Genomic DNA, 27317 nt, shown 5'->3' with positions numbered 1-27317 from the left:
CAGCTGCTCCTCATCAGACTTGTGCTCCAGACCCTTCCCAGCTCTGTTCCCTTCTCTGGACACGCTGCAGCCCCTCAGTGTCTTTCTTGTTGTGAGGTGCCCAAAACTGAACCAAGAATTTGAAGTGTGGCCTCCTCAGTGCCCAGCACAGAGGGACAGTCACTGTCCTGGTCCTGCTGGCCACACTGGTGCTGACACAGAAGCCCAGGATGCCACCCTCCTCCTTGCCCACATGGGCACACACCAGCGCAGGTTTGGCCACTGTCGGCCAGCACCACCAGATCCTTTCCTGCTGGGCAGATTTGCAGCCACTCTGCCCCAGCCTGGGCCACTGCAGGGGCTCCTTGGGACACAAGGGAAGGACCTGGCACTGGCCTTGTTGAACCTTGCCATGGTTCAACCCCATCTGGCAATTTAGTACCACACAGGTGCTCATTACCCCTGCTCCTGCCACCCCAGTGGGGAGGAGAATCAAGGAAAAAAGGTAAACCTCATGGGTTGAGAACACTTTAGTAATTGAATGAAAATAAAACATAATAATAGCACAAATCATAACAACTACAACAATAATAAAAATTGTAATGAAGATGCAATTATTACAATTGTAATTGTAATGAAATGGAGAGGAAGAGAGAAATAGCACTCAATATAAATAAGTGATGCACAACAACATTGCTCACCACCCACTGAGTGATGCCCAGCCAGTGCCTGAGCAGCAACCAGTGCCTCACAGCCAATCTCCCCCAGTTAATAAACTGGGCATGATGTTCTGTGCTGTGGAATATTCCTCTGGCCAATCCAGGTCACCTGTCCTGATTCTGCTCCCTCCCAGCTTCTTGCGCACCTGCTCCTGGCAGAGCAAAACTCACTGAAAAGTCCTTGACTTCAAACACTGTTCAACAACAACTGAAACATCAGCCTGTTATAAACATTATTCTCACACTAAATCAAAAACACAGCACTGCCCCAGCTATTAGAAAGAGAATGAACTCTATCCCAACTGAAACAAGGACAGAACCTCATTCTGTTGGGCTCGACCCATTGATCCAGCCTGTCCAGATCCCTCTGCAGATCCTTCCTACCCTCCAGCACATCAACACTCCTGCCCAGTGGGATTTCATCTGCAAACCTACTGATGGTAGGTTTGCAGAACTTGATCTCCTTGTCCAGATCATTGATAAAGATATTAAACAGGACTGGCCCCAGTTCTGAGCCTTGAGGAACGCCACTGGTGACCAGATGCCAACTGGATGTGATTCCATTCACCGCCACTCTGTGGGCTAGGCCATCTGGTCAATTTTTTACCCAGGAAAGAGCACACCTGTCCAAGCTGTGATAATACTATTCCCAAATGTATGTCATATATTATCTATTCTATATAATTGATGTGATAATCTGTACATTATATGTATATTATATATCTGTGAGACTAAAGCCATTTGAAATTTTTGGGGAATATTACATTATAGTAATATATAGATATATAGATATATAGATATATAGATATATAGATATATAGATATATAGATATATAGATATATTCTCCAAAAATTTCAAATGGCTTTAGTCCCACAGAGACCTGCACTCCTCCCTCAAATTCAGAATGCAGAGACTGTTCTGCTTTGAGGAGGTTTCATCATGACAAGGCAATTGGCATCTCTGCACTTCTGCCATGAAGAATGTACAGAACTGGGAATTCACCGGGATCTGAGACCTGAACCAGCCTTTGGGGTATAACAGGGCCACAAAGGATGAGGCTAAGCCAAGTCTGGTAGTGTTGCCAGGGTTCATGTTCCTTGGCCCAAGGCATGGCCAAGGTCAGTGCAGTGTGAGACAATCTCTCAGGATGTGTCCTAGCACTGATCAAACTCAGGCAGAGACAAGTTTAGAGAGGAGGAGACACTGCAGTAGTTTCAAAGGACATTTGAACTCAGTTCTGTGCTTAAAACAGGGTAAAATGGGGCTAGTGGCAATCAGGGGGGTTAAATGCAAGAGCAGCCCAGGCCCTTGCAATTGCCAGTGCTGAGAAAGGAGATTTACTGTGAGTGAAATCCTTCTCTGGGATGCTTTGATGTAAGCAAAGCATCTCCTTGTTTCGACATGATTTGTTTCTTTGTGGAACCCTCTGGAAAGGGGCTGGCAGCCCCCAAAGACACTTTCTGTATGGTCAGGGGTGTTTGGTGATCAGGCAAAGTTCCCCAGCACTTCCCTTTTTGGTGCTATCAGCCCAGACCCCTCCTTTACTGCACAAGTATTCACGGCTTGCTATCTGGCTTATCTCATCCTGGCATCCTGCTTCTGTCCCAGTAATGGAAATATTAATTAAAATCAGCCCCACTGTGAGTAACTCCACATGTGCTTGCAGGGATGGGACCTCTTTCCTGCAAGGCTTTGGCACTTCTGCCAGTTGCCCAACCACTGTCCCTTGTCTGCAGCCTGCTGAGATCTGAGATTCCTCATTTTCATGAGGGATTCCTGTGGAGCATCTTAATTAATCTCACTGAAGTACAATAGGAAACACACCTGCAATTTTCTCTCTCTTTCTTTCTTTCTTTCTTTCTTTCTTTCTTTCTTTCTTTCTTTCTTTCTTTCTTTCTTTCTTTCTTTCTTTCTTTCTTTCTTTCTTTCTTTCTTTCTTTCTTTCTTTCTTTCTTTCTTTCTTTCTTTCTTTCTTTCTTTCTTTCTTTCTTTTCTTTTCTTTTCTTTTTCTTTCTTCCTTGGGATATTCAGGTTATACATTTGAGAACATGGGGGATTTTTCAGGCCTTGTTACCAGTTTCCAGCAATAATTAAATATCTTTCTGCTGGAAACAAAAACAACACTTTATTCTAATGTATGGCTCATACTCATCTTACCTTGTCACCCAGATGCTTTCTTTCCTTACATATCTTCTGTTGTTTCAATGTTTCTTGGGCCATTGTCATATTATTCCTACATATAAAGACTTGGACATGGATTTGTTGATTTATCCTTTTCCCACTCCTCTTAAATGTCCCTGACAATTCTTCCCTTGCAACAAGCATTACTGTAATCTTGCAATAAGTTGCAAGATGTATTGCAATAAGCATTATTATACTCTAATCTTGGTATTCTTTGTGAATTTGTCATGGAGAAATCTCAAGCTCCTTTGTTACCATCTCTGCATTCTTAATTCCAAGTGACTCAGTTACTAATCCCTTTAATTCTTCACCCTTGTGCTTCAGAAATTAAGGACTTTGATACCTGTTTTTTTTATCCTTCCTTTAATTTCAACAATTGTAGTGAACATCTGATCAAACACTTTTCCATTGAGATCTAAACCAAGTCTAAAATAAAATTGCTTTTTACTGGTTCTGATACTATTTTAGGGGGAAAATATCTATTGTCTATTACACCGGGGAAGTGCTGAGCTGAAGTATCACTCATAATAGTAATTCTTCACTTGCCATCTAGAAAAACACAAAATGACACATTTCCCAGAATTTATCTTCCAAATGGTTTCCAAGAGATCTCATGTCATGTCTGGATCCAGTGGCAGAGATCTTCAATGACTTCCTGGAAAAGGAATTATATTCAGATGGATCCTGTTATGTGCATGGTCTCATCTTCTAAACCTGCATGAGGTTTATTCACCTGTGTCATTCACCCGCTCTGCAGCTTTGTGGTTACTTTATTGTGCCTTTATTTCCTTCTCTGATGATATTCCTCAGCCCTGCATAATGACCGTATCATGTTCCTGTTGTCACAAAAATACTCTTTCATATCTGGTACCTGGAATTCTTGTTCTTCCAAGCATCCACATTGCATATCTGACATTTTTATTGGGCAGAGTTCCCTCATCTTTTTATTTCCTTCTTACTTTCCCTTTTTTTCCCTCTTTCTTCATATCCTCCTTTATCTTTCTTCCCTCTTTGCTCTTCCCATTTAATATCTTTTCTATACCCTTTCCCATCTCATTTTGCTCTTTCCTCACCCTCCTTTCCCTTTCTCCTCTCTCACTTTGAAAAATCTTCTATGTTTTTATAACTCCATTTGTGTTTCTCACAATCCATGGTGAATCCATGGTGGATTCCCTCACCACTTTAGGTTAACCTGCCAAAAAGTAGCAGGGAATCATGCTTTAAAGGCATTTAACCTGTTCTTAGTCTGTAAAACATGGAGCACTCTTGAATACAATGATTTTGTCTCTGCTCATGTCCTGGTGCCTCAGCAAGAGATGAAGTGCACAGCCTGGGAAAAGGAGAACAGTGTCTAAGAGCTGATGAGGAATGGGGCCTGAGAAAAGATATTGAGGGTGGAAAGGGGTAATGAGCAAAGAAAGTAAAGAAATTTTGGGGAACCACCATGGTCAGGATGGGGTAAGAAGAGCCATTTGGACACCCAAGTGGTGCCTGGGGATAGTGCCATGGCCAAGACAGTCCTGTGCTCTGTTACATTCCTGATGGGAATTGGTGGAGTTGGGCTCTTTTCCCACACAACCAGCGATAGGACGAGGGGAAGTTGCTTCAAGTTACACCAGGGGGAGGTTCAAGTTGGGTATTTGTATAAATTTCTTCACTGAAAGAGTGGTTAAACACTTGAACAGGCTGCTCAGGGAAGTGGTGGAGTCACCATTCCTGGAACTGTTCAAAAACCAAATAGATGTGTCACTTTGTGATAGGGTTTACTGGGTGTCATGGTATTTAGTTGAAGATTGGACTTGATCTTTTCCAAGATCAGTGATTCCGTGATTCTGCATGCAAGGCAATGGAAGGAAAGTGAGCAGAAAGCGAAGAGGAACCAGTGTGTGATGATAAAGGAGTGGGAAAGGACCAAGAGTTATAATATGCACAGAATTGGCATGAGGTGAAGGAGGAGCCCCCCTGACTCCTCTGTTTGTCTCTCTCATAACGGGGAGCCCCTGTTCTCCCCCAGGTCCCACTTGGTCTCTGGGATGCTGGCACCGTTCCCTGCCCACTGCTCCCTCCAACAGCAGCAAAGTGCCAGAGTCAGCTGCTGGCAAACTGCTTTGGTTAAGTAACAAAACAACAACAAAAATAAATTTATATACATAAGAAAAGGAAAATGAAGCAATGATGGGTTGGGCAATTAAACTAAAAGCATTTTAGAGTGTAATCCAGCTCTCTCTATCAATAATTCAGGAGGCCAAGATCAGTCTAATTGATTGAACACCTTCCACAGTAGTCAGCCACTAATAAGACAAATGAAATGTCTTTTTTATTGTCAAATCTCCATCTCACATTTGCTCAGGCAAAATCCTGCAGGGCATTTCATTTGAGGAGCTTGGGTATTTTTTTCCCTTGATGGAGATAAATTGAAGGCCAGCATCTGTTTTTAAAGAGCAGTAAATTAAGCCTGTCTGCTCCTTTGGCCGTGGGTGGGTGGAGAAACAGAGCTGTGCTGAGCAGGATTCACATGTAAACCTTGTGTGGGTTGTCAGGAGTTGAACCCAGTTCCCAGAGGATGTGTTTTCACTGTGTAATGATTTGAGTGCCTGGGACACTTGGCCTTGACAGACTGCAAAGGACTGCAGATCCTACCCTAAAGCTGATGTCTCTCACCTCCTTTCCTCCAAAGAACCTCATTAGTATCCCTGTTTCCCTGATGCTGATATTACTGCCTAACTTTTGACATGGCACAGTTGTTTAAAAGGTGCTGAGCAATTGTTTAACTTTTCTAATTTATATGAGCAAACCCTGTCACAGATTCTGGGGAAAAAAACCAAAAAAAATAAAACAGGAATAGGAACTGGTTTATGTTTTATAGCTTTCCTCCAAAATCATACCAAATGCAATTATTAGGGGGACATCTGTGAAGACAAAGTAGGGCATGCCCAGCAAATTTGCTGAATTTTGTTTCCTTTGGACTGTATCACTGCATGAGGGGGTGATTGCCCCAGCATGGAGCTTGTGGACACCAGCTTCAGAGCATTGCCCATCTAATCAAAAGCTGATATGAGGAAGGGGTAAAACTTGAGCTACCACTGATGCACATACAAGTGCCAGTCCACAGGGTGTAAATCTGTGTGTGAGAAGGCTTCTTTAAGCTCAGATACTCACCAGTGATTCTAAAACATCCTCTTATGCACAGAGGCTCTGGGACTGGATTTTTAGCCAATATAAACCAAAGTAGCTCCTCAGGGCATTCTGCTGACTTATATGAGCCAAAGATCCTGCCCTGGGGTGAAGAAAGAGCTCTGATTATGGTGTATGTGTGTGTATTTAATTAGGAAGGACTTCAAGCTGTGTCTGTGCTCTGGAGTCCCCACTGAGTTAACCCAGCATGGCACAAGTAACCTTGTGAACAAACCCAAAATCTGGAGGTCTGGTAATGACTTTGCTCATTTGCTATTATGATATGTGCTTCCTCACAGCCTAGATAAGGAGGGAGGGAAGGAGGCAAAGTGCCTGAAAGGTTTTGTTTTGCCTGTATTGCCTTTGAAATATGATATAATGTGTTTGAATGCTTGATCTAACCAAGGAGTAGTTGTTTTACTTCCTAATCTAATAACTTCCTGATGTCTGTCTCCTCTTAGCTTTGCTGTAGCTTGACTGCACAAATACCATTTAATTGTGTTCTTGTGGAAGCTAAAGGCCAGCAGCTTTGCCAAGAAAGGCTAATTTCATAATGCCCCATGCCAGAATTAGCCTGACAGCTGAGATAAGGCTGATGGTTTATAGTTGGCAATTATCATCAGAGGAGAACTGTTGCATAGGGTGCTCACAGGTTATGGAGTTCTCTTAAATATTGTGCATTGCCTTTGGAGGCAGGTGAGGTGTTTGCTGTAGTTAGAGGAGAATAAAAAAGGGGCAGATGTGAATGAAAGAAAGTGGGTGACAGAGGAGAGGAAAACAGAACCAAAAAAAGGTGATAACAGGAAATGGAAACAATTAGGGTGAAGGCACGAGAACAGCAATGGAGTGATCAATTGGTGGAGCAGGCAAGGAAGAGGAATGGATATGCCCAACAAAATGGGAGAAGTGTGGAAATGAAATTGAAAGAAGAGAATCAGGCCAATGAGTACAGAAATCTGAGATTCAGTGTAGTCAAAGACCTTTTTGCTGTTGTTGTTTCGAAGGAAATTTTCAGCTTCTGTCTTTTGGCCAAGTCCTTGTCTGCCTGGTAAGAAAAGCAGCTTGGTTACCCAGTTGCTGTGCTGGTGCTTACTGGAGTCTTCTCCCTGGGACAGGTTCTTTGAGGCTGAGAGCTGGTCCTCTGCAGAGATAAATGAAACCCTGCCAGGTTTATAGTGCTGCTGCTGCCGCTGTTACACAGCTGGGGAGTCAGAGGTCTTCAGGACTCAGGAACAGCTTCAGACTCAGTGTGAGCACTTGAAGCTGCTGACAACAGCTCTATCAAACTGTTTATGGCTTTGCAAGGCAAATTGAGACCCATCAGTGAATGAGGTAGCAAGTCTGAAAGTGAAGATGTTACTTCCAAGAGTTGCAAGCAAGCAACTAAGCAAATATAAAATAACTATTGGTCTGTATTTGGTTTGTGTGGAAAGGTTTTGGTTGCAGGGGTGGCTTCTGTGAGAAAACACAGGGAGCTGTCCCCATGTTGGACAGAGTCAGCTCCAGCCAGCTCCAACATGGAACCCACCATGGCCAAAGCTGAGCCCATCAGCAGTGCTGGTGAATCTCCTTGATTTAAGAAAGGGTTAATAATGCCAGACAGCATCTGTGAGAGAGGAGTGAGAATATGAGAGAGGAACAACTCTGCAGACACCAAGGTCAGTGCAGAGGGATGGAGAGGAGGTGCTCCAGGAGCTGAGATTCCCCTGGTGCAGGCCATGGGTGTTCCTGGGGGAGCAGAGATCCACCCCAGAGCAGATATCCCACCCTGAAGGCTTTGGAGGACTCAGTGCTGGAGCAGAGGGATTTGCCCTGAAGGAAGCTGTAGCCCTTGGCAGGCACCCCCAGGAGCAGGAATTCCTGGCAGGAATGCCATGGAAAGGAGCCCATGCTGGAGCACTCAGTTCCTGAAGGACTGTGCCCTGTGGGAAGCACCCACACTGTGGCAGTTCTTGAGGAACTGCAGCCCAGAGAAAGGACCCAGGCTGGGGCAGTTTGGTCAGGATCATATCCCATGGGAAGGACCCTGTGCTGGGGCAAGGGCAAGAGTGTGAAGAAGAAGGAGTGGCAGGGACAAAGTGTTGTGGACTGACCACGACCCTCAATCCCCATCCCTCATGTCAAACTGGGAGAGGAGGAGAGAGAAGAGTTGAGAATGAAGGACTGAAGTTGAGAATGGGAAGAAGGAAGAAGTAGGGATAAGGAGGTTTTGGATTTGTCTTTTTTCTCACTGACCTTGTCAGAGAGTAAATGGCAACAAATGAAATTACTCTTTCCCAAGCTGAGCATGTTTTGCCCATGAATGTAACTGTTGGTCAGTCAACTTGTCCTCACAAGCCACAGATTTTTCAATCCTACTTTTCCCCCCTATTCTGTTGAGGAGAAGTGAGAAAGCAACTTTGTGGCCAGCCAAGGTCAACCCACCAATGATAATATATATTGATTCCCAGAAATGTGCAGTTGAGGAAACTTGACTTCCACAAGACTGTTCTAATAAACTTACAGATAGTCCAAAACTGAGCATGTGTTTGCAGCTCAAATCCCAGACTGATGAGTGTGAGATGATAAATAAATCCCACTGTAAATGCAGGCCCCTTGCAGATGCATGGGACAAGTGGAGGGATATTATATCTTTTAGGTCTCCAGTAGACCCTTAGCAGTGCTGCTTCTTATTTATATAAGCTTCAAAAAGCCTGCAAGTGAAGCTGAAATAGAGACTGAAATCACAACAGGTATAGTTCTGGAGAATGTTTAAGTCAAAGAAGTTTTTAAAAGGACAAGAGGGAATGGCTTTAAACTTAGATTTAGATTAGATATTAGTAAGAAAGTTTTCACTGTGAGAGTGGTGAGGCACTGGAAGAGGCTGCCCAGACAAGCTGTGGATATCCATCCCTGGAAGTGCTGAAGGCCAGGTTTGATGGGGTCCTGTGCAACCTGATCTAGTGGAAGGTGTCCCTGACCATGGCAGGGGATTGGAATAAGATGATCTTTAAGGTCATTTCCCACCCAAACCATTCTGAGATTTTATGAAATAACCTTTCTAAGTGTTTTTTCTCTCATGTTGAATAGACTAAAAACTCCTCTCATTGCAAAGCCCTTTTTTGGGGGAGGATATTAAACTCTCAGACTGATCTGTAGTCTTCATGACTAGGCCTTCTCCCCCTCTGATATCCATGCTTGGAATGTGCAGATGGTAATTCTGTGTGTCAGAGCAGAATTGTGCATAGTTAAGGACCATCTCATGTGTCATTTATATAGCTCCTGCCACTGCATGGTCTTGGATCACAGTGGAGGTTCTCAGGTATAAAAACTGTGCAAATGATGTTTATGACTGCTCAGAAATCTTCCATGAAGTACTTTGTCAGTCTGATTTATTGAGCCACCTTGTATGGAGGAGTTCAGCGATGAAATAAAATGAAAAACACTGATTATGATATTAAAATAATATAGTAGGTCATTGTTTTCCACTCAACAGAGGATAAATAGTGAGGGGTTTGACAAAGTTTTTCTAAGTGACTTCCCATTTCTCCCCACTCAGTTTGACTATTCCTTTTGGCTGGGAATAGAAAACTGAAGTGATGGATGGCTCTGATTATGCCTAGTCAGGTGCATTAAATGGTGTCTCACTCTGCTGCCTCCTGCAATCTCTCTGCTTGCTGTGCTTATCAAGGCTGGTGCGGAAAAGGTAAATGTCTGCAAACAACAAAGAAGTAAAAGGGGAGGTGATTGGTCTCAGCAAAAGGATTTTCTGGACACTGGAAATGTGTTGAGGAGTTTGAACAGATGCACTTTTAGAATACCTAATTGGGATATGTCTGTCAGCTTCAGGACTCGGTGCTGCACATGAACCCCATCCTGATTTTCATGGGTCATTTCATGGGAGAGTTGCTTGCAGTATATGGAAAGTTTCTTTTTAGCATCCATCTGTTTGATGCTACATGAAGCTTAGCTCACTTAGTTCATGCTTGCTTCTGGTTAAATCATGAATTCATGTGTACTTGAGTTACAGTGCTGTGAGTTCACAGACACCAAGAAAAATTACTCCATTTTCATCACTGTAAGACAAAATGAGATCCTATGGATTTTTAGTTACAAACCAAGGACGGGTAGGTTTGAGATGCAGTACTTCATTTCAGGTTTTGTGTCAGTGCTGTATACAAGAGCTGTCTAAAGTTGTATGAAATACAGTTTGAAGTCTGTACAAATGCACCATTGAATTTCTGTGGTTCTGTATCTAAATTTGGGTTATTGATGTCCAAGAAAATTGAATTCAAGCTGGAAAGGTGCAAAATGCTATCAAAGTGACCCTGTCTAATGCAACAGACTAGCTGTGACTGGTTTATTCCTCCTTGGAAAAAACACACAAACAAACAAACAAACTAGGCTGGTGAGATATGGCTCATCTTTATTAGTCTGTAGGAAAGGCAAATTGGGTGGGTTGCTGTTTGAGCTGAGAACTTCCATGAGAAGAATCAGACCTCGAACAAGTTTGGATTGAAAACAGGAAAACTTTTAGCTGTAAGTGCAGTGAGTTTGGGGACAGCCTTACAGCTTGATTGGTGGAGATGGGAGCCCTAACTGAGGTGTACCTCTGTCTTTTTAGGAAGGAGCTTTTCAATGCACAGTGAAGTTGTGGGTTTAGTATCTCTTAGGCTCATTTTCCTGACTTTAGCTGGGCAGTTTCTGATGGCTGGAACAGCATCCCATGAGAACTGCTTCTGGCTTTGTCTTTTTGGAGGAAGGTACCAAGGGCTCTCTGCTCCTGGTGTGTCCTTGCTTCTGTGAGATCAAAGTTGCCATTAGAAAAATGTCTGAGGTTGCTTCAGCTGAAAGTGCCAGCCCAGTGAGTTAGGCTGGTGTGATTACCCTGAAACAGCAATTCCAGGAAATCTTCCCACAGCCAAAGCTGAACAATGGTGCAAAACTTTGACCTTCATGTTTTAGCTCAGCTCTTCTGTCTTTAAAGTACAAGGACAGATGTGTCTCAAAGTTAGAATTGGCTCAGTGGAAAGCTGGACAGGACAGCATCATTGTGCAATATATTTCCATTACCTTTCTTGGTTTCAGCTTCAAAAATGCTTTCTCAATCAGAATTGAACTTCTTCCTTCACAGAAGTTTTGATTGAATGATTTCAGTTTTTCAACGATAACTGACAGAACAGACTTTAAAGTTTGTAGGGGATAATTGAGGCATCTCTCTTTGCTTGTATTTTCAAGCAGAAGGCTTTTTGGGGGGAACAATAGCAAGAGAAAAAAGAAAGAAAACAAAACATGTACCTTGGTAAAAGAAACTGAACCCAAAGCATTTCAGCATTGTTTTTACTTTGTTTTTAATGAAATCCATGTAGTGCTTTCACTGAAATCTATCTATAAATCCAATAGAAACACTGCTCAGCCTATATGTGTTGAAATTGGGTAGAAATTACAGCAGATTCCACTGACTTTTGCTGTTAGATCATTAAAGGCAGGTTTCAATTAATAAAGCTGCTGCAAAATTAGAGTGTCTGCAGGGGAGATAACCTTGGCCAAAACTGCCGCCAGGCAGATTCAGAAGATATATTTGGGGATGCTTTTCTTTAGATAAGGGTACAATAAATGCTGTAACTGATTTAAAGAAGTCTATGATTGCAAAGTTGTAGAAGCAGGAAAACTTTTGTCATTCTGGCTAATTTCTTATTGTGGTCATTAAGGGACAGAGAATCACAGGCAAAGGAGAGAGAAGAGGAATTTTTGCTTCTTTCAGACTTGGCTGTTCACCTGCTGACACAGAGACTTCCCTGGAAGAAAGGATTTTGTATCTGTGTAAGTTTGTCTAAAACAGAGAAAGCTCTGATCTAGACAAAGTTGTGTCTCTAAATTGATTTGCTGGCATGTTTTTCTAGCAGGGACTGAACCTAAGCACAGTGGGAATAACTAACCCTTCCTTTAGCTTAGGATGGGGAAAGTCCTCAACAGCAGAAAGGAGAATCTACTTAAAATACCATGGACCTATTAATATTTTTTTAAAGTTGGAAAAAATACTCTGTTTTTATCTTCCACATGGGAAAAATCTGCAGTAGAAACAGCACAAAATTGAAACAGATCCATGAGCAAACTCATGGCAAGTTGTCTGTGCTCTTGTGTGTCCCTTAGCTGCACAAAAATGAAAGTTGTAGAAGGAAAAATGCAAGTTTTTACTTCAGTGCAAACACATCTGAACCACTTTCCTGACTATCACCCCCTATCTCTTGCTGGGTGTGCTGTGTTTTAGCAGACCTGGCAGCATTTGATGTCACATGGATTTATGAACATTACTCTGTGAACTGCACTGGACAGTGACATCAGAGTTCCAGAGGATGTGGGAGCTGTGTCATTAATGGGCTCAGTCACTGCTCTGAGCTGGCCTTTGGTAATCTTTGTTTTACAGGGTTTTTGTTCAGATACAGCTTCTCAAGCCCTGGCAGTGTCAGACTGAGAGCTGAGAGCAGGATCCTGTTAACCCTGCAAAGACTCAGACCTGGCAGTTTGAAAATAACTAATTCTTTGAAAAAAGTGGAATCAGAAGTGTAGCCACATCTCTCTTCACAGAGAAAAGCAAGCCACAATTATCCCCAAGAATATTTCTGAGATGCACATTCTCTGAACCTCAGAGAAAGGAAGAACAATTCTTATCTCATTTGCTGCTCCTGTGTTGTGCCAAAGTAGAATGCAATATGGAGATGGTTAACCCAAAGTGATGGTGTTTTGTTTCCTTGGCCTAGCAGGGCCAGGAGTGTGTGTTGGGTGGCAGTCACAGAATTCTGTGCAGTGTGTGCAGAGTTCAGTGCTTGGCATATTCAGTTTAGATGCAATGTAATATAGTGCAGTATAGTATAGAATGATATAGTATAATAAAGTAATTAATTAGCCTTCTGATAAGATGGAGTCCTCCTCATCATTCCTCCCTGCCACGGGAATGCCTGCAAATACTATACAGAAGTTTCTCATGCTTCTTTTTTATTATCACAACATAGAAGAAACCCATTAATTTTTGGTCTTTTGTTAAGATATGATTCCCTGTGCTTCTTCCTGATGTATTTCCCCCTGATCCCTCAGAGTTTTGTTTGGATCATCCTCCCAGCTCTGTAAGTGATGAGTCCTTCATCTTCCTCCCTCATGGAGAAGACTCAGGTCATTGCCAATAAACTGTGAGCAACAAAAATCAGTTACAGAAAACTATTAAAAGTGCCCAAGAAGTCAATTTATATAGGTGAATAAGGAAAAAATGCTTATTGCAATCACACCCATGGAGTGCAAAAAGCCTTTGTGATGTAAAGCAATGACAGCATCAAGTAAAGTTTGCTATGCAGTGAGGACATAAAGTTACAGTGATGGTCAGTCACATCTACTTATGCAAAAAGGATAATATTTTCCAGTCCAGGGAGCTGATAACCCTGACACCACAGTTCTGCAGCTAGAAAGGCTGCACACAGCTCTAGCAAAGATCCTGAACTTTTTGAAGAGCAAGAGTGGTTGCAGACAAGTGCAATAAAAGTGATCATATAAGGAGCTGCTTCTAAAGAAAATAAATATGAATAGTATATATATATGTATATGTGTTGTAGAATGCCTCTTGCTGCAGGATCTGCCTCCAAGAGTTCTGTTTATAACTAATATTAACTAAGGAATGAAGCTGTGGCTGCCTCCAAGAAGTATAAAGGAGTGAGCAGCCATGGAGAGAAATGGAGGTGTTGGATTGAGGGCTACAAAAGATCAATGTCATAAAAGGCAGCATAGAACAAGAAAAGTATCAGGCTGTGTATCACAAAAGAACTTCCTAATAGCTGGATCTACTGGACAGGGCAACAATTTCCTAAGGGAGAGAGCAGAAACCCTGTTATTTCAATCATTTAAACAAAACTGGACAAAGCCCTGGAGAATATATTGTAAGGAACAATCATATGCCGTCCCCTGGGAATGGATAACACGACCTGATAAAGTCTTTTCCTAGTGGTTGCAAGGATTCTCTTCAGACTGAGAACTTGTTCTGGGCATGATTTGTCTTGGGACTGGATGTGATGTGAGCCTCAGGTCAGTCCTCTGATTGATTCAGAGAACCAAGCAGAGAGGAGGGAAGGGAGGAAAAGAGTGCAGGGACAGTCAAAAATAGAGCTCATGGGAAAATATTGACTCAGAAGTCAGCTGTCAACTGCTGCCCAGCTGGAAGGAAATCCAGCAAAGAGCGGCTGTTGGTTTTGGGAAGAGTCAGGAATGGTGCACCAGACACAGATCTGGTACACCAGAATCACTGCTGCTCAAATGGTTGTCTCCTCACAGAGCTGGAGAGGAACCTCTCCTCTCTTCCCAGCCTCTTTTCTGGGAAGCAGAGGAAATTTTAAGGATGAGCTGAGATATTGTTCTATCTGCACAAAATGAACTGGTGAGTGTTGGCAGCCTTGATTTCTTGGGAGGTGGTAAACCAGGTGGAAATTACCTCAGCTGCTCTGTTACCTTATTCAAAAGAATTGCCAGGGACTGCAGACATCTCCTATCTAAGCAGTAAAAGTAGAAGCTAAGTTCAACCAGAGGAGGTTTGAGATAATCAGATCTTCTGTGTCAGATAGATGAGCAAGAAGACTCTGATTTCATGGGGCCATTTGAAGTTTCCCACTTTCTCTTATTTACTCTTTTAGTAAACCCCTTTATAGTGTAAATTTTAAACAGAAAAAAGGGGAAATATTCACATTCGAAGGTAAAACAATAACAAACACAAGTAAACACAGATGTCTCAAATATTTGTTTTTTTTTTTTTTTTTTTTTAAGCAACATCTTCCAAATTTTGTCTTTTGCTAGAAACAAGATGTTCCTTGATGAGCAGCAATAGTGAAGTCTGGTTTCCCATAAACTCAGAAATATCCCCAGTTCTCTTGACCCCTGACTTGCATCTCCATCCTTGCAGGCAGATTTCCATCACAGGCTGTTTTATAAGGTTATGGAGAGATGTTATTCCTGCAGTTCTCTCCTATGCCTCTGCATCTCACCCCACCTTGCAGGACCTCCAGCTCTGTTTCTTTGCAGTCACTGGCCAGAGAAGGAGCTGATCCCAGCTGCAGCTGAGCCTGCACTATGGGTGTGTTGATTTTTAGGCCCTTTTATATGTGTTCACAGATTGACCAGATGGCAGGCCCAGCAGAACAGATCACTATCAAGTTCACATTACAGTTTCTTCTAAGTGGTGGAAATTGGTGAGCAGCTTCAAAGTTACCGTGGAGGAAAAACAGATGGGCAGAGATATGGATATAGATGGCTCATCCTTACCAAGAATGAGAAAAACACTGAACTAATTAGAAAAATGAAAGTTTTTTAAGCCTTGGTTTAAACCCATAAACCTATTCCTTACTGCCATAACCCAGTGGGTGTTTGAAAGGCCCAAATGTGACCAAATCTGTGGTTTTGCATTATGCAGAAACAAGAGGTCTCAAAGGAGAGGAGCTGTGTCCTGCTGGGGTCTAAATCCAGGAGGAATAAAAGAACTTTTCCAGGGGAAGCAAAGAAATTCCCAGGAATTTCCACCTGGGGGAATGTTGAAACTACCTGGGCACAAGTCTCTGACAGAATAAGCAGCACCTCCAACAGCTCTACCCCAAGGAACTGAATGGGTTTGTGTCCTCATCTCTCCAGGGAGGCATCCAGCAGGGAAGAGAAGATGTACATGCTGGTGGTGGAGTCCAGGCAGGGAACAAGGAGGGAAATGCAGTCTAAGCCGTCTGAGATCCTCTGAAACATAATTCTCCAAAGTGTCTCATGAACATGACCTTACTGAGAGCCTTTCAGGGACTGGAACACATTATTTGCCTTGATCCTTTGAGAATCCAAAGGAAATCTCTTCAAGAGGGTTCTTCTTATAGAGAGAACACCTGACTGTATTACATGTTGTCCCCAGCTGAAACCAGCCAACCCAGAAGTCCTGCCCTGAATCAGAAATGAGCATGGCTGTGTTTCACTACATTTCTGCCTTTGGATCCTTATAATTTCAGTCAGTGTGAGAAACAGAACTGTCTCCTCAAGTTCCACCCTCAGGAGCACTGCCCAGAATGCTGTTACAGCTGATAGCTTCAGCTCCTGCTCCACTGAGGCTGTAAGAATTCAGGGCTGTGCTCTCAAGCAGCTGCACAAGCACTCTTGGTAATTTCCCTATAGTTGAACCTTCCAATGGAACATGGTTTAGCCACATCTGGTGATGGTCAGGGCTGGGGACTGATGCCAACAGGCATTTTGGGTGATGCAGAGCATCCACCATGCCAGAATTTACTGCAACTTGGTGTGGGTGGAAGAGAAGCTATAGGAAAAAATTGCTACCACTAATGGTCCAGAGCAGGAGGTTCAGGTTCCATAAGGGAGATCACGTGGGATGGCTGCAGACCTGGATAGTAAAGGGAGTGAGGAAATGTGGTAGAATAAATGAGTAGTTATCAGTCTTATCAGTTTTGGATGAGTCCTTCAGGTCTGCTGCTGATTGAGCAGCAGATTGAGCATCCCAGGTGAGCTCACAGGAGCCACTGCTGCAGAAGCCAAACTCTTGTCTGTCCTGACCTCTCCTGAGGCCAAACTCTTGTCTGTCCCACCTCACAGTGTGCACGAGTGGCCTTCCACCTGCAAGACTGGCTTTGGCTGATTTTACCTGCTGCTCAGCAGATCCCAGAGATCACAGAGAGAAGCTGTTTCTTCCTTTTCCTTCTCATTTTCTTGCTGCATGTTGCCTGTGCCTGACTCTCCTATCAGAGTGATTTTGAAGCTGTTTTCCCTGAACATCTTGCAAGTTTGATTTCAAGATCAATAAGAAAATAAGTTTTCCTTGTGGTGGGGAGAAAAAAAATCCCTGGAAGCCTGTTGCATCCTTACCACCCAGAACAGGAGATCTTCTGAAGGTTTGATATAAAACAAAGCACTGAGTGCAATCTCCAAGGTGGTGTGACCTTACTTCTGCAGCCATGACATGGAGGCAATTTTAACAGACCAGGGATGAGCCAGGATGAGAGGCCATGATAAGTTCGTTGAAGGATATAGGATTTGAGGTTGCAGATTCTTTTTCCTCTCTTGTGATGTCCCTGTCTTCACAACAGGAGATGATATTATCACATATTGCTGTGTGTTCCTGTAGGGAGACATGTGCCATGCTTTATCCTGACATCAGAGACTGTCTTTTGAGCATGGAAGGGGAGGGTGTCTTTGAGGATGGAAGGGGATGTGCAAAACTAAGAGAGATTGCTCATCTGAAGTTGATAGTGAGACCAACTGACGAGGGAATAAAAGAACAAAGAGGTCCTGGAGATGTTTGAGGAGAAAGGCAGCAGGATACAGGGAGAGGCCAGACGTGGGAGAGAGGAGAGGGAGCAGTGAGCAGAGCCCACGTGCCAGGAGGGTGGTGTAGCTACACAGCAGGTCTCATCCAGGTAACAGCAGCTCTTGATTACTTCCAGGAGAAAGCCTTTGTCCTGGTGAATGAGTTACTACCAGTTAGCTAGATAAAGCATCTCTCTGATCCCTCCTGAAAATCTCTTTCATCTGCACCACAAAGGCCACGTTGTTTCTTCTCTCTGCTGAAAGCTGAAAGCACAAGCAGCAAATCCAGCAGACACAGCCTGGTCCTTGTGGTGGGTCCTCTGACGTAGATGAACCTCTGAAGTGAAGTGTGTGACATCAGGAAGATGTTTTAATCTGAATCACACTTGCCCATCTGAAGAACAGGTGCCGTTATCCTCTCTTCATTATCTCCTGGCCTGGGCTGCTGCCAGCATGAGTAAGAATGGTTTGAGTCACAGGGATGGAGAAGTTAATTCCTTTCCTGACCCAGATGCCCATCATGGGGATGAATGATGTGTAGATGAATGAGGGGAGAAACCTTCTCCTAAGAGAAACAGAGCATCCCTCATGAATAATGTAGAGCATTGCTTTGAGATTCAAGACATCCAAGACTCGTTGCACTCGTTCACTCGTTGAATGTGAATGTGAATGAGGCTCAGCTGCAGACACACTCTGGCCTGAGCACAACCTATAACTAACTCACCACTGCCACAGATTTTATTTTTTAACACTGGCATGCAATGTACTTGGCCTGGTACATTGCACATCTAGAGACAAACCTCTCTCAATCTCTGACAGAACCCAATGCAGAAAATTGCTCAGAAACCAATGCAGGCTCCATCTGTGCTCTAAGTGAAGCAGGACCTGTGTTTTGTGGGACACAGAGGCCAATAGAGATGTCACCCTGAGTGCCAGAAATAGATAAACACATGTTCTGCACCAGGACAGTGCTGGTTCCAGGGGACCCTGGCCGGTGTTACCCTCCGTGTGTGGAGCAGGCTTGGGCTTTGCCTAGGACAGTGCTGGTTATTCCAGGGGAAACCATAATCTGGGCTGCTGGCAGAGTGTGGACATCATGGGCTGGCGGTGGAATTCATCCTCAGAATCACAGAATTGTTAAGATTGTAAAATATGTTTAAGATCAAGTCCAATGGTCAACCCAGTACCAGTCCCATGTTTACCATTAAACCATGTGCTCAAGTGCCAAATTCCCAGGTTTTCTGAACACTCCACTGCTTCCCTGGGCAATCTGTTCCCAATGCTTTACATTCCTTTTCATTATTTTTTTTCCCTCATATCTAACCTAAAGCTCCCCTGGCAGAACTTGAGCCCAGTTTAGTTTGCTAGAGTAGATACTGCCTTGCAGTGTTGGAGATGGCTACTATGTAGATGCAACACACTGAATATATGCAGGATTTTTTCCCATAATGTTTTCTTTTTGTTATGAATTTACTTACTCTAAGAAGTCTGTATCACTACAATAGCATGAATTTGTTTAAGATTCTTTTTGCCCTAGAAGCAAAGTGTTATTTAGGGAATTTGTGTTGGAGGACAGGACAGATGTTGCAGACCTGTCTGTACCCTGCAGCTGAGTGTGGTGCAGAAATCACTGATGTAGATCTCAGCAAGCTGCTCTGCCCACATGAGGCTGCAAAGTGTCAGAGGTACTTGCTTGGGGCCTGAAGGCAACATGGAATTTTTGGGATAAAAGGTCTATAAAGTCATGAGTGACACAAAGAAGGGGAATGGGGAATGATTGTTCCTGGTCTCTTCCAAAAAGGAGGAGATCCCATTGCCATCAAATGATAGAAACGAAAGGGAAGTAAAGGAGCAATGGCAATTTTTTTAGAGAACAGATGGTTGTTCTATGAACCTTCTCGCCACAGGATATCAAAGACATGGAAAGGACAATGCCCAGGCTCATGGAAGAGAAATCCATTTTGTGTTACTAAACCCAGCAAAAACTGACTTAAGAAATCTCTGACCACCAAATAATGAACCTGGCACATGAAGTTTTTGGGGAAAACTCACACGTAATTATAGCATTCCTAGGATGCTCTTCCTCAGCCATCTGCTTGTGGTCACTGTGGATTCAGGGTGGGTGTGCACAGAGCTCCTCTGCAGGTTCTGCTTGTGGGCTGGTACACCAGGACAATGTCTCTTTAGAACCCAGAGAAATATACTGGGGTGTTCCCCAGCTGGAGATTGTAATGAATATTTTCTCTCTGTGTCTCATCTGAAAGGTACCATAAAAAATTAAGTGTTGAAGAAGGCTCTAAGTGTTTTTTCTTCAGACCTTTATAGCTACAACCTGGGAAACAACAAAATGGAATTATTTTTTTCTTCTAGAATTACATGTAGGTGCACAAGTTCTTTGAAAGTTTTTCATCAGGGAATGGACAAGGCCTGGAAAAACCAAAGGCAGGGAAGATCCCAAACAGAGAACTGATTTGGGGCTACCCCTTGCAGTGTGATTCTTGTCTTCCTTTGCCTACACCTTCCTACAGTTCTTCTTGGTGTCTGTAGCCCAGCTGTTCCACGACTGGGAGGAGATGGATTTTGTGGCATATTGGTGCTTCACAGTCCAGAAGTGACACTGAAACATGACATTTCTTTGTGCCAAGCTGTTCTTCTTGGTGCCGGCCCAGATGAGCTCTTGAAAGCCTAAGCAGCTGGGAGGGGGTTTGAAAGTGAGGGAGAGCCCTAATGGCATTGCTTCCAATCAGAGTGAGAGTTATTTAGACTTTCCTTGATCATTCCAATGATATCTCATTAAACAGCCGACCAAGCTGCCTGCTGTGGTCACTTTGCTGTGTTGTGGTACCTCAGCAAAGCAGTTACTGCACTGGAGTAGGATGGGCAGTGTTTGTTCAGTTGTGGTCCAGTGTAGAGCTCCTTCTATGCCTTTCTCACTCTTACCTCAGCTCTGTGGCTTGTTAAGGGATGCATTTCCTGTACCCAGTACTAAGGTCTCTCCTGTTTGATATTTCTTCTTCACCATGGAAGAGAGAGAAGTCCTGATGTCATCATTAATGCTTCTGTTTTTCTTTAAGCCTTGTTTTTCTTAATGATGACACAAAGTCGTCTCTTTATACTCCGCTAAAGGGCAGTGACATTTGTGTAGAGGAAATCAGGAAGAATTTTGGTAGCTGGAGTCTTCTACCAAGGCAGTTGCTTCCACTTCTGCCTTTCCTTGATGCAAGTAAAACCCAACTCCCTGGAGATTGTGACCTGTGTCCTTTGCCAGCATTACTGCTCCTTTGTGCCCCTCTTCCTCTGGCAATTACTCACCTTCCCCTTTTTCCCAGAGGCAGTCTCTGATGTTAAGAAGGCAATGGTTTGTAATAGATTTGAAAAACACTGAATTTCAGAGAACAGGCATTGCTGCAGTTTGCTTTCCATGTATTACTCTGTACAATGCTGAGTGGGTTCTGCAAAGCTTAAGTAATGGAAAGTTAGGTCTGTCTTTGGGGTATTTTCACACCCCTCATTTCAGAGTGTTTAAGGCAATGGCAATTCCTTATAGCCATGTTGTATAGGATAAATATGTGTCTCTAATCCTCTATACATTAATCTATTTGTAGAGTCTTATTCCCGCTTCATGAATAAAGTTCTTTCTTTACCCCAGATTCATGGTGAAAATGCAGTAAGAGACATTTATCTGATATTGGGGAACATGAGTATGACTTGGGGCAGAATACAAGTCAGAATTTCTGGATTTTCTATCTACATATGTGAATTGGAGGGAAACTAAAACCTGCTGATGTCTGTGCTTCCCTATCTGTAAAACAGGGATATGGATATATTTGTATTTTATGGCGTAAATAATTACAAAGTCAGTGACAAATCTTAGAAATTCAACTGTGAGATAACATGCAAGCACATAATATTAATGTTGTATTATGTCCCTAAACTGTTTCTTGGGGATATATTTGATGGGAAGGATATAGTGAGATCAAAATAAACTTTTTTTCACCCCAGATATTTTTTTAGAACCCAAAGTAAAAGTTGTTTCCACCAACTGCTATCTCTGCAACCATCTGGAAAATCACATTTTCTGAAGCTTTCCTTCTCTTTATCATCTGTAACTAAAGCTATAAAATAGGAAGACGTCCCTGGTTTAATTAACACCCCTGTAGTTCAAAAGCTGATCTTAGTAATGAGAGGCAATTATAGCCTTTATTGAGGGACAGTCAGGTGGAACTAACCCATCATCAATCTGGTGAAGACACTTCCTTTTCCAGGTAATTTGGAAACTGCTTTTTATGATGAACAGACTACCTGGCTCAATACAACAGGTGAATTTCTTTCCTCCGTAACCTGGAAAAGAAACTCCTGTTTTGAGTTTTGTGCTTCTTTTGTAAAGTGGTTTTTACAACTCATCCATCAACAAATACCAACTGACCTAAGAATAAACCTGTTGCTTTTTGAAGGGGATTCTTGCTGGTTTTCTTGTTTTATTTTCCTTTAGTCTAGTCTCACTTTACATTTTGAAGGTTGCCTGGTGTTTGTATTTTAGTTCTAGTAAAAGTGCAGCCCCATCCTGAGAGGAAGGCAGAATTCTGCGTTTTGCACCTCAGCACTGGTGTGGCAGAGCTACAAAAGATCCAGAGAAGGACATGGAAATGATCAAGGAAATGTGATTTCTGCTATATGAGTTTAAAAGGCTGTGGCTTCAGTTTAGACAGAAAAAACCTGAGAGCAGAGATAAAGCTGAGTTTAGCTGAACACATGAAGGTGGTAGATAAGAAAGATTTAGAACTTCAATTCTGCAACTAAGGTGTTCCAGCAGAAACAAGGAGATAGACTTGAAATTAAAAAGTACCTTTTTTACATAGCAGATAGTGAACTTCTGGAATTTGTTGCCACAGGAGATTGAGGAGGTGTGCAGTGTCAACAGTTTAGAAAAATAATTAGACAAACTCAGAGTAGCAGGTCCATGACCTGAGTCTAAAGGTGATGGGCAGGGCTCCTCAGTGGTATCTCATTTCAGACCTGTCCTCCAGCTTCAGATGTGTAAGATCTGTGTGGGTCTGCTGAATGCCCTGTGCTTTAATCTGCCAGCCATCTGTGGGTATCCTCATATCTCAGGGCTCTGGTATAAAGATAGATTATTCTTTCTGGAAAACTGATTTAAACCCTCAATATCTCCAATACAGGCAGCTGCACTGGAGACAGTCACTCAAGGTGACCATCACGATTAGGGTATCTTCATTTGGCTGTTTACAGGTAGTTGTCTGCCAGTGCTGTGGGTGTCTAAATTCTTCTGTGGTCAACAGATGTCTAGTCAGTCTAATGGGGACCTAATGAACATGATCAATGAGCAGTCAGAACTGTCATTTCTTCCTGCCAGACTTGGGATGGTCAGTGAAATAACTCACTGCTGCCTGTTTGCATAGAATTTTTGTTGACTGCAACAGGAGTTTGGACACATAGAACACATGCAGACACATAAATGTAGGTGTATTAATCTTGAACAGAGTTCTGTCCCAAGATTTCTATTATAATGATTGTAGAGGAATAGATTTCTCCTGAGAATAACTCACTGATCTGTTTTAGACATCTCTGTGTACACAACAGGAACTGCCCTTGTGAAGTTCACAGTTCTTCTCACTGACTGTAAAGGGACTCTAGATAGTGGTACCCACCTGGTGAATGGACACAAAGGGCAAGTGGGTCCCAGCCATCTCATTTTTGAGACTTTGGTACAGTCTCTTCAAATCTCACCTGTAAGAAACCTAGATTTTTAAAGCAATGTAATCTGAATAGGTATAATTCTAAAATCAAAACAGCCCCCTGGTTATGGTTTGATTTAGAATGACTGGCCATGATTTTACCCTCTGAAAACTATGCTGTGAAATGTGGTACATCCTCTATTCTTGGATTAGTTTAACATCCTGATGAAATTGCCTTTTCCATACTAACTGTCAAAGCTGTAAAACTATGGCACAAGCTGGTAAGTTGTTTATTCTTCCAGTAAGTAAAGATAGAATGGGCATCAGATCCCTAAATTCCTATGGTGTTCCAGCAATGAGTCACTTTCATTAGGTAACTGGGAGAAAGGCTTATTCAGAATGGGAGAGTTTAAAAGAAATTTCTTTGGCTGGTGAGCCTATGGATGTTGTTAACTCCGTGCTGTCAGCAGACACAAAATTTGGATGCCATTACTATACTCTGGTTTTGGGACAGACCAACACCAACTACTCTCAAAAACACCCTGAGAAAGTCCATCTATTTATAAAATTTCCACTTTTGCCTGTGACACTGAACAGACATGAAATTTCTTCAGTTAATCAATGTGATATAACTCTGTTTTGGAAACTCAGCATTGTTGAGGTAGAACATTGAGGCAGAACATTGAGGCAGAACAGGCTGCTCATTCTTTCACCTTTCCCACTCCTGTGTGAACGTTGTTGTTCTGTGCCTTGTTTACTCCAGACACAGGGCATGGGTGAGGACATATGGGAAGATGGTGTGACTGCAGTGTCCCTGCAACTTTGAAACTGGCTGGGGTGTCATGTGGTGGTGTTTGAGGGTCCCCAGGACAAGGGAAGAGATAAGAATCTTGACTCCATGTTTCAGAAGGCAGATTTATTTTATTATATATATTATATTAAAAGAAAATGATGTACTAAAACTATACTAAAGAAAGGAGAAAGGAAACATCAGAAGGCTAGAAAAGAATGGAATGAATAATAAAATCTTGTGACTGCTCGCAGCCTCGACACAGCTGGCTGTCATTGGTCATCAAGTAAAAACAATTCACATGCTGGGTAAACAGTTCTCCAAATCACATTCCAAAGCAGCAAAGCATGGAGAAGATGAAGCTTCTCAGCTTCTCAGGAGAAAAGATCCTAGCGAAAGGATTTTTCAGAAAATATGTCTATAACAGCATCAGAGTGATTTATGTGGCTTGCTTGATGGGGGAACCGTGACCATCCCGTGCCCTGCTGACTGAAATAAACACGGGCAGGAGACTTTTCTCATTTTTAATGCTTTTATTAAAAGTGATCAGCTCGGGTGGGGAGAACTGGCGGGTCCGCGCTCAAGGGCTGCCGCTCCCAGGAGTGACTCGGAGAAGGAGGAAGATGCAGCTTTGGCCACTGCTCTGTGGGCAGAGCTGGGGGTTCCTTCCTCACGAGAGCATCGGGAAAATCCCTTGTTTTCTTTTTTGGTTTGACCTTCAGGGTCCTGCCTCTAGCCTCTAGGTCCTCTGTGGCTAGGGCGAGGGGCAAAAAAGGGTCTCAGCATCTCTGCAGGCTCTGAACTTTGTTCCTCACATCCAGACATCACTTCAATCTCTTAATTCTGTGTTGGCTCGTTATTTTTGGGTCTTTTTGGTAAGTTTGGTGGGGTGGCTTTCCCATGGCATGCTGGCTCCGAGGTCATTTGCGTGCCCTCCGATGTCCCCTCCTCTCACTGTCCGAGAAGAGTCATCCACCTGGCAGCAGGCAGGGTGGTACTGACAAAAAGGGGAATTCTCAACAATAGGGAGTTAACGACCGACTCTTAACAGGTGATTACAACATGAAGTTAACAAAGAACTCTCCTCTGCCAGCAACCAGCTCAACTTGTATCTCCCCAAACTTTTAAAACAAATGGGTAACCATTTTTTTACTCATAACACTGACTGTGGTGTGTTTCCATCCCCCCTCCAGGTTACGGACACGCTGCCCCAGGGACGGATGCAGGGAAGGCTTTCTGCATGTTCTACGCCGTGCTGGGGATCCCTCTGACCCTCGTCATGTTCCAGAGCCTGGGCGAGCGCATGAACACCTTCGTCAAGTACCTCTTGAAACGCATCAAAAAGTGCTGTGGCATGAGGAGCACCGAGGTCTCCATGGAAAACATGGTCACTGTGGGGTTCTTCTCCTGCATGGGGACACTCTGCATTGGAGCAGCAGCCTTTTCCCAGTACGAGGAATGGAGCTTTTTCCACGCTTACTATTACTGCTTTATAACATTGACTACGATAGGGTTTGGGGACTATGTGGCCCTGCAGACCAAAGGGGCCCTTCAGAAGAAGCCTCTTTACGTGGCTTTTAGCTTTATGTACATTCTAGTGGGGTTGACAGTCATCGGGGCATTTCTAAATCTGGTTGTTCTCAGGTTCTTGACCATGAACAGTGAGGATGAGAGGAGGGATGCCGAGGAGCGGGCGTCCCTGGCAGGGAACCGCAACAGCATGATTATCCACATCCAGGAGGACTCCCAGCACGGCCGGCCGCGCTACAAGGCCGAGGTGACAGACCTCCAGTCAGTTTGTTCCTGCATGTGTTACAGGTCCCACGAGTACACCAGCCGGGTGGTGTCCCACCAAAATTCGTTCAGCTCGAAGCTGAACCCCCAGTACTTTCACTCCATCTCTTACAAGATAGAGGAGATCTCGCCAAGCACATTAAAAAACAGCCTTTTCCCATCTCCTGTCAGCTCCATCTCACCTGGGTTGCACAGCTTTACAGATAACCACAGGCTGATGAAACGGCGAAAGTCCATTTAAAGGGATTTGTCTTATTTTGCTTTCCTTGTTTTTCCCAGTTCTTTGTTGTTTTGGGTCTTTCTGTTCCTTGAGTGAGACGGAGCGAGGCCAAAGGGAGTAGAGCAAGCCAGTCCTCCTCTGAGACTCAGCTCTTGAGCATGAAGCATGGATTATTACTGTTCCAGCAAAGTATGCCTTACATTACCCCCTTGGTGGATGTCAGAGGATTCAAGGTGACGTGAAGTGGGTACCAAATCCAAAGTTGCACACACAGCTGGGAGCCTTCATGTGCCACTGGCACTCCTGACCTAACAAACTTTTTTCCTCACGAGCAGGTTGCAGTGTGTGTGCGTGTGCCTGTGTGAGTGCTGGGTGTGTGTGCCTGTGCGTGTGCGTGTGCAATTCCACAACCAGTGCCATGTGACAAAAATTAAAGCATCAGGTATTATTTTTTTCTTTTGCCCTTGAAGCAGTTGTGTTCCAGCCTGCTTTTTTAGATTGCTTCCAAAAGGAAAGGGGAGGGTGGGAGGGGAGCCAATTTGTTTTGGTTTTCTTTTTTTGCCAAGAGAAGCATGCGCCATAAGCAGTCAATATACCAGGTGTATCATGGTAAATTTTTTAATGCTAGATTTTAGATTGTATTAACATTAAAAAAAAAAAAAGGCAGGAGAAGATGGATCATTTTAGCTTGCCAGTTCAAAATTAAAAAAACAAAAAAATAAAGCATGCACTTTTTAAAACTGGTATGCATAATAAAAACACAAGAAAAACTAGCAATGGAATTAATAATCAAAAGCAAATAATCATATTAATTTAACTATATTTAATTTCATAATTTTCAACTGTTCCAACAATTTGCAAACAGAATTCCTATGATAAATTGGAAAAATTGTTGGAACAGGAGAGTGTATTTTGTTATTTCAATTTTATTTATAAATTATTATTATTATTATTATTATTATTATTATTATTATTATTATTATTATTATTATTATTATTATTATTATTATTATTATTATTATTATTATTATTATTATTATTATTTTGTGCAGCAATTACCTGCATGAATAGGATTTTCTATTCTTTGGAATGCTTGGTTGAGATGGGTATAAATAGGAGGATGTATATTTTTTCTTATATAATAGTGACAGGGCATTCCTTGTTTTAAATAAAAAAAAATTAAGATGATTGTCTCTAAATGCTTTTGATTTGTAAATAATGGAAAGCCTTTGTTGGTCTCAGGAAGAATTCAAGGGACAGTATCTTGTGTTTGGCTCACTGGGAACTTGTGAGATTAGATGTGATATTGCTTTTTTTGCTAGCAAAGGAAAAATGCATTTAGCAGTAACAGGCAAAAATAGCTTTACTCCAGTGTTTGAAGGGTAACAGCAGGAGCAGTTGTGTTGGCAAGTTGTAGTGGAGGATGTTGAGACCATGTCATAGAGTTGTTCCTTGGACATTG

The 27317-nt window shown here is 42.8% G+C and overlaps 1 protein-coding gene across 1 annotated transcript in view; it reads left to right on the top strand.

Annotated features, from left to right (window-relative positions):
* The window catches only part of KCNK9 (potassium two pore domain channel subfamily K member 9), an 89431-nt gene extending 63093 nt beyond the window's left edge, over positions 1-26338 (top strand). Inside the window, exon 2 of the mRNA XM_063178524.1 lies at positions 25035-26338. Coding sequence (XP_063034594.1) covers positions 25035-25876 — 842 coding nt within the window. The 3' untranslated portion in view covers positions 25877-26338. The remainder of the gene's footprint in view (positions 1-25034) is intronic.
* Positions 26339-27317: the final 979 nt, after the last annotated feature.

Source organism: Melospiza melodia, chromosome 1 (assembly GCF_035770615.1).
Source record: "Melospiza melodia melodia isolate bMelMel2 chromosome 1, bMelMel2.pri, whole genome shotgun sequence".
In the NCBI taxonomy this organism is placed as follows: domain Eukaryota; kingdom Metazoa; phylum Chordata; class Aves; order Passeriformes; family Passerellidae; genus Melospiza; species Melospiza melodia.
Note: the sequence above shows the minus strand (reverse complement) of the source record. Positions and strands in the feature narration are given on the sequence as shown.